Source organism: Thunnus maccoyii, chromosome 19, assembly GCF_910596095.1.
Source record: "Thunnus maccoyii chromosome 19, fThuMac1.1, whole genome shotgun sequence".
Classification (NCBI taxonomy): domain Eukaryota; kingdom Metazoa; phylum Chordata; class Actinopteri; order Scombriformes; family Scombridae; genus Thunnus; species Thunnus maccoyii.
Window position 1 is genome coordinate 17,901,242 of NC_056551.1, and position 13,583 is coordinate 17,914,824.

Sequence of the window (13,583 nt, forward strand, 5' to 3'; positions counted from 1 at the left end):
GAATATGGGTGTGGCAGGCAGCTGAATTCAGAGCACCTGTGTCTAATGCTGCCATAGGATAAAAGGCCAACTCCCAGTATTGTTCGAGCTCTCTTTCTCACCTTGACTCATCCCAGCAAGCAGCTGCAGGCTTTTGTTTTTCATTTGATTCTAGTTTTGTTTTTACTCCACGACACCATACACTTCATTGTTCACACATTCTCACCTACATTACTCATGCTACTGATTGACACACTCCATATTTGCAATTATTTCTTCAGTTGTTTACTTTATTATAATAAATATCTTTGATTTATTGCCATCCGTTGTGTCCGTTCCCACGTTTGTCATGGCCTAGGAACCGGGTTATGACAGATCACTTTGTAGAGATCAGTCTTTTTCTGTTGATAAGTGTAAAAAAAACCACATTACTTTGATTCAGTTTTGTAAAACAATACAACATGAAAACTGCCATGGGCCTCTTTTTATATGTGCTATATCTGGAAAAAAAAATCCATAACAGGTATATTACAATATAATTGCCATAAAAGCAGATTACACTAAACCACCTATTGCCATTTAATAAGTTTAATAATGCCATTAATAAGAACAAATTTGGGGTAAAAAAAAAAAAAAAAGAAGCTCACTGACAGGTTTTTATCCTTTCTTTATTGGTAATACTGCAGTTATAAATTGTTGTAAGTTTCTCATTGTCTAATAAGCAATCAAGTATGATGTTATAAATGTATGTTTATAAGTCATTAATGGAAAGTGTGCAGTTTTAAGTGTTAATAAATGGATTTTGGTCCAGATTCTCTGCAGCCCTTTTCTATAAACTGTGTTTGCAAAACATGGATACACAAACATTATAAATGCTTTATATCTGATCTGTTAATCATCATCAAGCATCAATAAAACCATTCATTACTAATCTATAAACCCTATATATAGGTACCATTATTAAAAAGTTGTACCACTGTCATGAATAATCAAAAAGTGTGTTTGTTTAATCAAAAAGTTGACCAACATTAGTGTAAAAAAACAACCTCAAAGTGAGTTTATTGATTGCTCACAGTTTGATTTATGAGTCGATTCCAACATAGCCTTAAAGGAAAAAAAAAAAACATCTTACTCACAGGTGGGAACACTAAACAGTCCACTAATGTTATCTTGCATAATTACACTGCTACTAATTGGTAGTTCAGCCGCAGATGCATTCAGCCGGCTGATGATTTTAAAGAGCCTGATACACGCTGTGGGCAACCCACGTACAGAAAAAGAGCTACGTAATCTTTGTGTGTGTGTGTGTGTGTGTGTGTGTGTGTGTGTGTGTGTGTGTGTGTGTGTGTGTGTGTGTGTGTGTGTGTGTGTGTGTCACAGACAGACAGAAAGACAGACAGAGGAGCATCTCTTCTCTCGCATCAGCATCACGGGGTTTAAATCGCTCTTTCTCCATCACTGAGGCGGAGGCGTCTCTCTCTCTCTCTCTTTCTCTTTCTCTCTCTCTCTTTCTCTCTCTCTCTCTGTCAGTCTGTCTGGAAGACACTACACATCGTCTTTGGAGTAGTAGTTGTAGTTTGGAGACAATAAACCGGTTGCACTGCTCTTTAGGGGAATCTCCGCTGTCATCCCGGAAGACTCACCACATTGTCGCCTCAAAGGAAGTTGAAGCAAACAGGTGCGTGAATCACAGCTGTATCTCTTGTTCTCTTTCTCCTAAAAAATATGTTAAAATCATTCATTTAAGAATACCAGCTTGTGTATTATTTTATCTTCCTTGTCGCTTTGCAATACAACAGCTCAGTTTTACCTTTTTTTATTGAAATTAATAGTAAATCCATTCATGGTTTCTCAGTTGGGCTGTAGCCAGTTCCTACAGGTGGGATTTTTTTCATCAGCCTCAGAGAGCAGGGCTGCTCGTACCATCTGCACAGATATTGTATTTTTTACATGGCGATACTGGCTTTTTCAAACCTGTCAGAGAAGAAAAAGTAGGGCGGTGGCATCGTTTTGTGTCTATAATACCGAGCGCTTCAAATCCGGGAGTGCCTTTTTCCCTCATTGCGCCTGTTTTCTAACATCTCCGCAGCTGCGTGTGCGTGTAATTTGGGAGCCAATCAAGCAGCCATGGACGCCTTAATGAAGGGCTTCTCTAAAGCCAAGGATGGGGTCGTGGCAGCGGCGGAGAAAACCAAGCAGGGAGTGACTGGAGCAGCTGAGATGACGAAAGATGGGGTTATGTTTGTCGGTGGGTGCTGGGAATTCATCTGATTAATGAGCTTTTTTTTATAACAGGATGCTGGTAAAAAAAAAAAAAATGGACAAAAAGCTTAAAAACGTTGTTCATTGTTAAAATATATATATTTAAAAATAATATTATCATTATAATTATTATTATTTTACACAACAATCACCTCTGAGCTTGAATGACACATATAACCTTGACAAGCCATCAGTTTTTAATTTTTTATTTATTTATTTATTTTATTTTACATGCTGACTAACTGAGCTTCACTTGGATTTTCTTTCAGGCACCAAAACGAAGGATGGAGTCACAACAGGTAACAGCATACATGAATGAAGGCTTAAACGCATCTGCTCCATTCCCTCCTCTCCTACACATTTTGCATTCAGCCCTTCTTGTTGACACTCGAGCGAGAGTTTTACTCCAAGTACATAAAAGCAAAAGTGGAAAATGATACCGGATCCTCAGGTGGTCAGTAAGAAAGATGTACTGTGTAAATCTGCAGGTGAGTAAGTGTCATATTTCACCGCCTAACTCAGGAAAACCTGTCGAACTCCCCATGGGCCATGCCTCGCCATCCCTCATACATAACAAGCAGGGAATCCAAGGGAGACCGCCTGCTATAGGCATCCAGGGAAATAGCTGTAAAGTAAAGCAATTAGCATTTCATAAACTGGGATTATAAGAGAAATTCGTGATGCTTGAATGTCTTATTAAAGCCTCTAAATGAGGGCGGAAGGAAAGGAGTAAAGCACCAGGATATCGTCTCTCCCAGTGGACCCAAGTGGCTGCACTAGACCTATGATCAGATAATCTGCTTTCAGGAGGTCCGCATAAGCAGAGATGATGACCTATAGCAAAGAGCAGCTGGGTCGTGATTAATTATTATGTGTAACACAGTTGGACTCCATCATGATACAGTGTGGAGGGCAAAGGAAGTGGACCGAGTGGCCTTTATGGCTTCAATCAAACACTTGTTTTAAATGCAGAGAATGTCCATGTTGATGACATTTTTAGCCTTAATTATAACAAGGAAGTCTCACTGGATTTGACATTTTTATTTGAAACTGCAGTTACACAAAGTTTACACATGAAAGTCTCAAGAAACACACATAAAAACCAGATGGACTGATATGCAAAACTACGAATGAGAAAGCAATGAGCTGAAACAGTAAAAGGCGGGGTGAAACTCGATCAGGCCTGTTGAAGGCTTTTGAAAGGAAAATGCCTCCAGGCTGTTCTGCTTGTGGTTTTTCAGTTCACCAAATGACACTAGAGGTGGTGATCCAGTTTTAGTAATGTAGGGTGTTCCAAGTAGAAGCAGCAGAGTATCAGTCTATAGTAATTAGTCTTTATTCAACTCTATAGACCTCAGGTAGCCCACAGTAAGGCAGGAAGTAGATTTCACCACATTTGAAAATACCGTTGCAAAAAAAGGAAGTAGCCAGGTAATGTGACAACAAAAGCTTTAGATCCTATTAAGATTGTTTTTAATTCTCATCCAGATTCATCTTTATTCAAGCAAAAGTGATATTTATTATAGAGAATATGGCATTTTTGAAACAAGAAACATCACAATATGTCCCAGTGTTCCCAATATTTCCAGATGTACTTTTACAAGGAAGTGGGGTTTATGTGATCACCACCATGAGTCTATTTGGGTTTTTTTGACTGTGATCACCATGTTGAAACCGCATCAATCGCATTAATTAATCATTTTTACTTTGCATATATGTTTTGGAAAGAAAGAACAATTCAGATTTTGGTGACCTTATGGTTGTTTTTAGCACCTCCGTCAGGTCAAACTTTGCTAGTAAAAATTCAGTCATTAACCCTTTATGTGTAAAAGTGTAAAAGCTATTAGACTTAGATTTATCTGCCATATATCGCTGATAACTAGAGAAACGTCACTAAAGAGCAGCTCCACTCACATTACATTTCCTTCCAGCTTTGAAATCCAGTATTGTGAGATCTGTATCGTGTTAATGTCTCTTTCTACATGCTGATCCTCAGAGGTATTGAGGCTCTATAGAGATACACCCTCCTCAGCTGCTCTTCTTCCATCCCTACAGTTGCAGGTAAAACTGTGTCTGGAGTGTCTCAGGTGGGTGGAGCCATGGTTACCGGGGTTACCGCTGTGGCCCAGAAAACTGTGGAGGGCGCAGGTAGTATTGCCGCTGCCACTGGACTGGTCAAGAAGGATCCAGCCAAACAAGTAAGAGAGATACCTGAAAATTGTTTTGTGCTAAGAAATCATATATATTGTATGTTGATGTGTAGGTGTTTGTTTTGACTTGCAGAAGAAATTTTACTTAATTTTCTATGGTAAAAGCGCCCCCTACGTTAATGCTCTCCACAGGCATGAATTTTTCCAACTGACAATGGAGATACTGTTTGATTGGTACCATATCTGTGTGGGCAGTCACTAATAATAGTTTATAATAACACTGACTTAATAGACCCTTTACACAGCAGACATTTTGACTTGTCAAAGCAGGAAAAAGCACAGGTGGAGTCAATAACATCAACGATGGCTGCATTCCATATAGGTGAGCCAGTTTCAGGGTCCTGGTATTGTGCATCCTTACTCACTGACTTACTGGGACAATCAATGGAATGTCGTTAATGTTATTATTTACACCACACATTTTTCCTGCTTTGACAGGTCAAAATGTCTGCCATGAAAAGGGCCCATTAGTCATGGTTGAGACTCCTCCCAAGAAAAACAACACTATAGGTCATAATGTCAGTTGGCCAAAACTGACCTATAGTTACGTTTGAGTGACAGATGCCATCTCACGGCCGTAGTTATTATGACCTGGAGAAGATGACATCTATATAAGCTGACAAATTTCTTCATTCAGAGGTGGCAGGTTGCAAAAAGTGGACTTTGGACTTTGCTGCAGGAGACTGTTTGTTTCCCGTTTCCAACCATGAGTCGGGACAGTTTTTAAAATTTTTTTAATTACAATCGTCCTTTAACCTTAACCCCATGGTGTTTACTGTTGCCATGACAACGAAGGTTGTCTAACTTTAAGGAAGTAGTAACTTTAACCCACACCACGTTTTTCAAACTTTAACAAAGTGATCATTTTAACCCAAACCATGATCTTTCCCTAAATCTAACCAAGTGGTTTTTGTGCCTAAACCTAACCAGACCTTAACCACAGCGTTTTCGCATCATAAAACATCTTTTTTTTTATTGTAACAGTTTTGGAAAGCACAGATAAATTATGTTGTGCTGCCAATTACTGCCAATAGAGGCACTATATTAGAAAATGCTCCAAAGTGACGCTCTGGAGTGTTTGGTCAAACAACGTATTTGGTCGCTTAAATTGGTGGACTTGTTGCATGGTTTGGGTCTTTTAGCACTTCATATGTTATAAAACTTGTTGCTAAATGTTTTGACAGTTTGGTCATTTGCCATCATCCCCAACTTGACCTATGAGAAAGAGACAGCTAACGCTAGCTAGACCCCCTATTTTTTTATAATAATAATTAGAAACAGTTTTTCTATAGCACAATTCATACATAAAATACAACACTAAGTGCTTTACATAAACATAAATAATTGTCACATTTAATATAAAACAATAAAAGAAGGATAAATCAGTAAAATAATGTACCTTTTCAAAAACTGCAGTGTTCAGGAGCTGGCAATGACTCAGCAGGTGTAAAGATTACATGGGCAAAAGCGAAAAAGTCTCATGAATCAGTTTCAAGCTAGGCTAACTAGCTTCCTCTAGCTCTCTAGGTTCCACTTTCCAAGTGGAAATTAGAAAGTAAACAAACTTAACAGTACAATGGGTCTTCCAAAACGCTGAATGTTGAAAAGGGACAGACTTCTTCAATTGCTAACAATACATGGCCTCATTGAAAAAAGGGGGAAAAAATGTCAGTAGGCCTCCAGTCTATAGCGCACAACTAGCCAAGCCATCCAGTAATCTGCTGCCACCCAGAGGCTTGAAGCTTAGACAGTTTCCACAAATATGTCAAACAAAAATATGCACAATAGCCGCAGTGTTAACTATCATAGTAGTGTCATAGTATATTATTGTTTCCTCACACAAGTGAGGAGAGCTGAAACTTCAAGTTGATTTTACTGCTTTGTGTGACCACACAAATGCGGGATGCCTCCACTTTTCGACAAAAATATGGATATAATGTTTATAGATTCAAATTTAAACACATATTTGAAGATTGTAGTTCGCAGCAGAGCACATTCCCTCCATTTCATGCCAGTGGCTGCGAGCCATAACTCTTCACTGTGTCAAAATGGCCTCCTGACCTTGAGTCATTTGTCATCACTTCTCATATCTGCTGGCTGTCTTTCTTGACTGAAATGAAAGCCATTACATATTGTTAGCTTTCCTGCATTGTTCATCAGTCAGTCTGGCCTTCGTTTGTCCAAAGGAGGAGGAGGAGGAGGTGAAGGCAGTTTACAAAAAAGTCAAATATGAAAAATGATTATCTTTCCTCTGTTTAATTTTATTCTTCAATCTCCGAATTTTTCTATTTCACTCTCTTCTTCTCTTTAGCAAGAATGTTGATAGCTGTTCATGTGGATTTTTGTAAAGAGTCAGACTAATTACCAGCAAGGTTATTTCTTTGGTATTTTGGGGGTTTTAGCAATGTAACTTTAGATTACTTTGATTAGATTAGCTACACAATGATTTGAGTATTTTTAGACTTAATATTGTATATTTAGCCTTACAAACAAAGAAAAATTGATAATATCATGTGAATCATGATATAATTTCACATTTCACATGATAAATTCACATGTGTTTTTGAGAAATTTCACATGTGACATGTAAGACAGCACATGTGAAAACATTTATTTCACATATAATATCACATGTGCAACACTGTTTCACATGTGCTGAATACACATGCAGATAAATGTAATCTATCACATGATGAATTCACATACACAGTAGGTACAGTATGAGATTTTTGGACATAAATTCATGAATTTCACATGTGATATTTTTTGTAAGGGTAAATTTGATCTCTTTTAGGCCAATAAAAATATATAAATAAATAAAAGATTGAGTATTTCTCCACCAGAAATGTAAATAGTAATTGACAGAAAACATAACTTAACATTTAACAGTTTAAATAAAACATTAAATTGCATTTGGATAACCTGAACTTCTACAATCCTGGTCACAGTCTAGGATTGTCTGTTCACATTTGGATTCAAAAGCCTTTGAGACCTATTTATACTGCACATTTAATTATTCCACTGTTATTTGAGATAATGCACTTTAATTACACCTTGCCCCCTAAATCTCTACATTTTCACTTTTACTTTACACTAATTCCTAAAAACAAACACGGAAACTCTTCAGCAGGCCCTCACGCTCAAATAATCACTGTTCTTCTTCTGTAGTCAGACCGTAGCAGCTACACTTCCCCATTCTGCCACTGGTTCATATCTGGATTAATAAGGTGTTAAAATCCTTAAGGAAGGACTAAATTTGCTTGTAATTACCCTCCTTGCTCATAACACTGCTGTGAGTAGCAGGAAATGATAAGCCAATCAAATATTTCCCAGGGCAATCCAAACACTTTGTTCAGTGTTTGTTGTGATGCTCAATCTCCCATTCCTTAATTAGCGATGGAACACAGGGGAACCCATAACAATAATTTAGACACCAATAGATAACAGCACACACGCACACACACACATACACACAGCTCTTTAGCTCTTCTTTAATTGGCTGTGATTAGTTAAAAGTACACTGTAAAAAGATAAGATACCAAAGAAATTATCAAGTTGTTTTCCTGCCGATGGCAACAACTGACACATGTTTTTCAGCGTGTTATTTTTGATTTTCATTGCCGGCAAAAAAGGCCTCTTACATTTGATTTCATTATCAAAGGATGCATGTGGTATTTCCCACAAACATCCAAGTCAAATCCTTTCATCTTCCTTAGTGGTTGAGTTATTAAGGCAGCTAGATAGCTAATCGTGCGTTTGCCCTGAGGGATAAAACACTGACGGAGCTCCACCTGGAATGTGATCCGACTGATTATGAGCAACCCTGACAAGCCAAACTGGCAGGCAGAACAGACAAACAGATGGACCAACAGCCACAGTAGAGTAGACTGACTGATGGAGATGGAGAGGTGGATGACTGGTTCGTTGGTGGACTTACTGACTGACTGACAGAGGCATAAACAGATTTTTAAAAATCCAGGTATTCCCAGCAAGAGATTGACATGCAGACAGCAGCAGATCGTCCTCATTAAGCCGTCATTCCCAGAGGGCTCAGTCATTAAACGTCATTTATATTGATTTCATTTTTTAAAAATTGATGCCAGGTTGAGAGAGCCCATCAAAAATTGTCTCCTGTGTCTGACACCCAGACACACACACACACACACCCACACTAGCAAACACAAGGTGGTGGGATGCTGAGTCTGCCGTTTGATTAATCTCCTCATCTGGCTGTTTCACCAATTCATCAGCTGCTGGTGACTCATATCAGGGCACACAAATGCCAGCAAGGTAGAGGAAGATGAAAATGGACTCAACAAACACATCTTATTGCTCAGATATTTTCAGCGGCATGCAATAAATTCTAGCTGAGGCTGCTGTATTCCCCCTTCCCAGGAGGCGATTTCTGCTCAGAAATTGCTATGAAACAATACAGTCATTGTAGGCGCGGTGTTAACTTTGATTTGCTTTGAAGATGAAGGTTTATAGTTGATATTTCAGGTTTGATTTGTTCTAAAAAATAGTGAACTTTTGGCCAAAGTTTGATCTGACCACAACAAATAGACAAGGTGGTGTTTATTGCTGTTGTCCAAGTATGTATGTGTGTTTGTGTGTGTGTGTGTGTGTGTGTGTGTGTGTATTTACACGAGCACATGTCTCTCTGGCTCGGCTGTGTGAACAGATGGAGGCTTGATGGGTGGTGTTAAATGCAACAGCAGGAGGAGAAGGTGCAATAACTGGTTTAAGGATATGTCAGCTGGCGAGCGCGTCACACACACACACACACACACACACACATATACACACACATACGTGCACACATCTCTGTGACCGCACCCCATTAAGGAAGGTCAGTTCAATGGCACGGTGTAATCAAGGCATCCTTTCAATGAGACAGGAGAGAAGTAACCCCTCCCTTTTCTTCATTAGCGCTTCATAGCTCGTCTCTTTCTCAGCAGCCTTCTCACTCAAAATGACCGCTAATCATTATAAACGTTATGAAACAAGAGTGTAAGTGGCTTTCAGTGTGTGCAGGGACAAGAGTGGGGTGAATTATGTGTGCTGTTTAGATATAAAAACATGTTTTCTTCTGTGGATTCATCAAAAGTTGTCCTTGGATAGACGTGCCTGAACAATCACTCGATCAGTGATTCTTTTTCTTATTTGAAATCTTACTTATTTCAATTTAAAGTGTCCGTGGCTCACCTGGCTTAAAGGAACTGCAATTACAAAGTGGTACAAAAAAGAACAGAAACTGCACATTACAGTCTATTCAATTACATTCTCAAGCTTTCAGTCATAAACGGTCTTATGTATATACACAGTAAATTCCAGTTTTTAGCCCCATTGCAAATATCTTTGTATCCCTTGTATATCAGGGTCAGGGTTTGTTATAATGGCCAAGGATGCATCCATACAAGGCTTGTGAAATGTTACAAAGAATATATGCACATACACGGAGATGATGAAAACTGTACGCATATGAGGAGGCATAAAGCCAAGGTTAATTTTAAAAAAAGAAAAAATATATAAACAACATCACACTTTCACAGTTGTTTAATATTATGTGTAAATATGTAGTATTGCACATATTTTATCATTTTGTTGGTATAACCACAGCCCTGTTCTTCATATGTGGATAAATAAGTTAGCTTGATTTAATTGTAGATGATTAGACACAAACCTGGATTTGATTTAAATGGATCTGGAGCTGTTGACAGGGCAATCTTGTTAGCTGTATTATGGTGATAAAGGCTGAAGCATGACAACTTCTTTTCAGATGCAGATGACTCTTTTAATTGAGTTTAGTTAGATACTATGAGCGAAAGGATTATGTTCAGGTAAAAGTTTTTTTTTTATGGGACTTTGTCATTTAAACTCTAAAATGTATGAAAATCTGAATCATAAATACAAATTGTATACAGTTGGATTGAGACCGTCTATCTTAGATAAATGTCTGCATGTTTCGTATGTTATAGGTAAAATTATAGCAATTACACGATTGATTTCTGAACTAAGTTTGCTGGAATTATTACAAATTAATCACAAAATCTAATCTGCTTTACGAGAGATTTTGGTAGGTTGCATTGCATAATTAGAATATGTTAAAGGTGCAGTGTGTTGTGTTTAGTGGCATCTAGCAGTGAGGTTGCAGATTTCAACAAACTGAATATCCTCCCTCCCCTTCCAAGCATGTTGGAGAACTTAAGGTGGCAGCGAAACTCAAAAAACACGAAATGCCCTCTCTAGAGCCAGTGTTCAGTTTGTCCGTTCTGGGCTACTGTAGAAACATGGTGGTGCAACATGGTGGGCTCCATGGAAGAGGACCCACTCCCTCTGTAGATATAAAGGGCTCATTTTAAGGTAACAAAAACACATCAATTCTTATTTTCAGGTGATTATACACTAATTAAAACATACTTATGAATATTATATTCCATCTCTGTTAAGTCTGTTCCACTAGATGCCACTAAATTCTACATGCTGCACCTTTAAAGGTGGTTCTTTAATACGTGCAGTAAAAATGTGTTGGCTGAAGCCACAGTTCCATGTTTGCCAATCATGAGTACAATCAATCATACTGTATGATTAGCACTCATCTTAAAAAATAAGATCACACTATTATTCAAGGTAACAAATCAAACCTCTAACTGTGTTTGAAAAGCTGATTGAGAATTAAAAGGATCATTCTAGCAGGTCATGTTAGACTGGATTAATAAAGCCTTAATAGGAGCCCAAATGTATCTATGTCCATTGCTTATTTGGCCATTAATCATACATAGATAACATAATGCAAGTTTGATCATATTCAGAGCAAAAAAGACAAAGTTTTCTTATTTTTTGTTTTCCAGAGTGACGACCCCTCAGCACCACAGAACATGGCAGAGTCACCGGTTGATACTGATACTGCTGATGTCACAGAGGTAAGACTCCTCTAGCAACTGGTGGACGCAAAACCACAGTCAGCAACATGAAGCATTATCTCAGTTTGATTGTTTTAGAGAGAATTATAACCTCAGTGAGAGTAAACAGAACGAATCATTGCAGTTCATGGATAACTATCGTATGTCTTACAACTGAGTCGGACTGGATTTAAGGGGAAATTTCTTCTCATTAGTCTTCCAATACAATTTGATAAATCAGCCGGAACAAAGATCACATAAAGCTGAAGGAGAAATGGGAATATCGGAAAATTCATTCCATGTATTTAGATTTTGAAGGTTTGTGTAATATATGACGTTGGGTGGAGACTTTCAATCATAACACTTAATTGATTGCATACATTTCAGTGTGGGTGGTTTCCCCAAACATTGATTGATGATGAATCTTTTACAATATTAGAAGCACATTAAGTCAGCGTTTCCTATGACAAATCCTTCTGAGGGCAATTAAAGACTAGCAGATTAGAGGTCTGTGGACTATGTGACCAGAGTAATAAATAAACCGTCCGTAATGGGTGTTGTAACATCATCTCAGCGATAAACAGGTGTAATATCATTATGCTGTATGTTGATGTTTTATTCAAGGATAAAATGGATCACATCACAGCAGTCATTTGTATGCAGGACGGTAAATTCACAGCTCACTTCTCATCCCTCTTCTCTCTCACAGGAGGACACCGATGACTAAGCTGATTGAGAGGCTTCACAATCAAAGATCAATGACCGAAAAACATTCCATGTCGCTCTGCCAAGTCCCATCGTGCCTCGTTTTGGTCCTTTATGAAGTCTGTGCCCAACGTCTGTGTGTGTGTCTGTGTGTGTGTGTATGCGTGTGTGTGTTTTTTTCTGTCTGTGCTGTTACGTATGTCCGTGCGGCAGTATCTGTGTAAATGTCGTAGTGAAAGAGAGGTGTTGTGTGATTGTGTGTATTCATGTATGTGTGCGTCTGCGTGTGCCTTTTGCACATCAGTGAAAGGGACCTCAGGTGTGTGTCGTACGTGTGCGACCGGCTGTCATTTACAGTGACTCCCTCCCACTGAGAATGCCACCTGGTCCATGTGTGTGTGTGTGTGTGTGTGAGTGTGTGTATGTGTGTTTTCTGTCAACTGTGTGACTATGTCAATAACTCAAACAAGGAAATATACCACAATTTACCACTTAAAGCACCTAAGTGTCTCTATACAAATGAACAATTTACAGTGATCTGTTTGAAATGGAAGCGTAATGATATTCTCTATTTTTGTCTGTATACTGTCGCTGTTTTTTGCGGTGGACTATAAAGTGCTGAGCTATTTGTGCATTCATATTGTATTTTTTAAGTTATCACTGCTAAAACAAATATATCTCATATTGAATGGACTTTTGAAAACCAAGAGCATGTAAAACAATTCAGCGTGACAGCTGTGATATGGATTTATTTGGATTTAAGTGTTGAATAAAATATGTAAAAAGTGTGTTTGTTGCTTAAGTGTTGTTCATTTATCTGTACTGTATGTTTACATGTGGGGTCAGTGATGTAAAATTATATATAATATAAACAAATAGTGAGTGTTTCGCTCGTCCATCAGATAAAAAGTTATAAATGCTTAGATCAGAGTCCCTGTACGATATTATAAAGATTATACAAATGTGTAAACATTCATCATAAGATATCAATGGGATTCAGAGATCTAATAATGTATCAAAGATAAAAATCTTCACAAATACAGAAGGATTTTTTTCCAGTCAAATAAGAATATATACAAAAACCATACACACCTTCCATGTATTTACTATTAATGCTCAATTATACACTTTCTAAACATAACATTGCCTTCATATGCAATTTATGATACAATTAAATCATTTGGTGCAAATCTTCAAATTGCTCATCATCTATAAACAGCATCAACAGTAATCACTAATCAGAATGAATTTGGCACCGGATACAATGACTTTTTCTTCCCCGTAACCGATACAAAATATTTTCCTGATTTCATCGTGTATTATCGAGAATTTACCTTGATCCTGTTGTTTATTTTATGTCCTGTGATGTATTTTAATGACACCATTTTTAAAATTGCTAACACATGTTTCTCAATTCTGAGTTTCAATTTTAGTCACTATGGACTAAACTGTGAATCACTTTTCACTGCTTTGAAACAGAATGCATTTAGTGACCACATCTTTTAACATTGATGAACTGTTTTCT

At 37.9% G+C, this 13,583-nt stretch overlaps 1 protein-coding gene across 3 annotated transcripts; it reads left to right on the forward strand.

Annotated features, from left to right (window-relative positions):
• Positions 1-1,360: 1,360 nt before the first annotated feature.
• On the forward strand, positions 1,361-12,846 carry LOC121885849 (alpha-synuclein-like). 3 transcript variants are annotated; one of them, XM_042395631.1, is made up of 6 exons: positions 1,361-1,657; positions 2,069-2,227; positions 2,511-2,540; positions 4,297-4,439; positions 11,303-11,374; positions 12,063-12,846. In XM_042395631.1, exons 2-6 carry the CDS (start codon positions 2,107-2,109, stop codon positions 12,078-12,080), a joined length of 384 nt encoding a protein of 127 aa, XP_042251565.1. In that variant the 5' UTR covers positions 1,361-1,657; positions 2,069-2,106; the 3' UTR covers positions 12,081-12,846. The 3 variants fall into 3 exon arrangements, with proteins under 3 accessions (XP_042251565.1, XP_042251563.1, XP_042251564.1); XM_042395629.1 differs by lacking the exon at positions 1,361-1,657 and adding an exon at positions 1,796-1,970; XM_042395630.1 differs by lacking the exon at positions 1,361-1,657 and having other exon boundaries at positions 1,864-2,227.
• The last annotated feature ends 737 nt before the right edge of the window (positions 12,847-13,583 follow it).

Excerpts from the sequence above, each read along its gene's own strand:
- LOC121885849 (XM_042395629.1), top strand. The coding sequence starts at position 1,823 with ATGGTTTCTCAGTTGGGCTGTAGCCAGTTCCTACAGGTGGGATTTTTT. Across the intron at positions 1,971-2,068 it reads AACCTGTCAGAGAAGAAAAA|CTGCGTGTGCGTGTAATTTG; the intron begins GTAGGGCGGTGG and ends ACATCTCCGCAG. Across the intron at positions 4,440-11,302 it reads AGAAGGATCCAGCCAAACAA|AGTGACGACCCCTCAGCACC; the intron begins GTAAGAGAGATA and ends TTTGTTTTCCAG.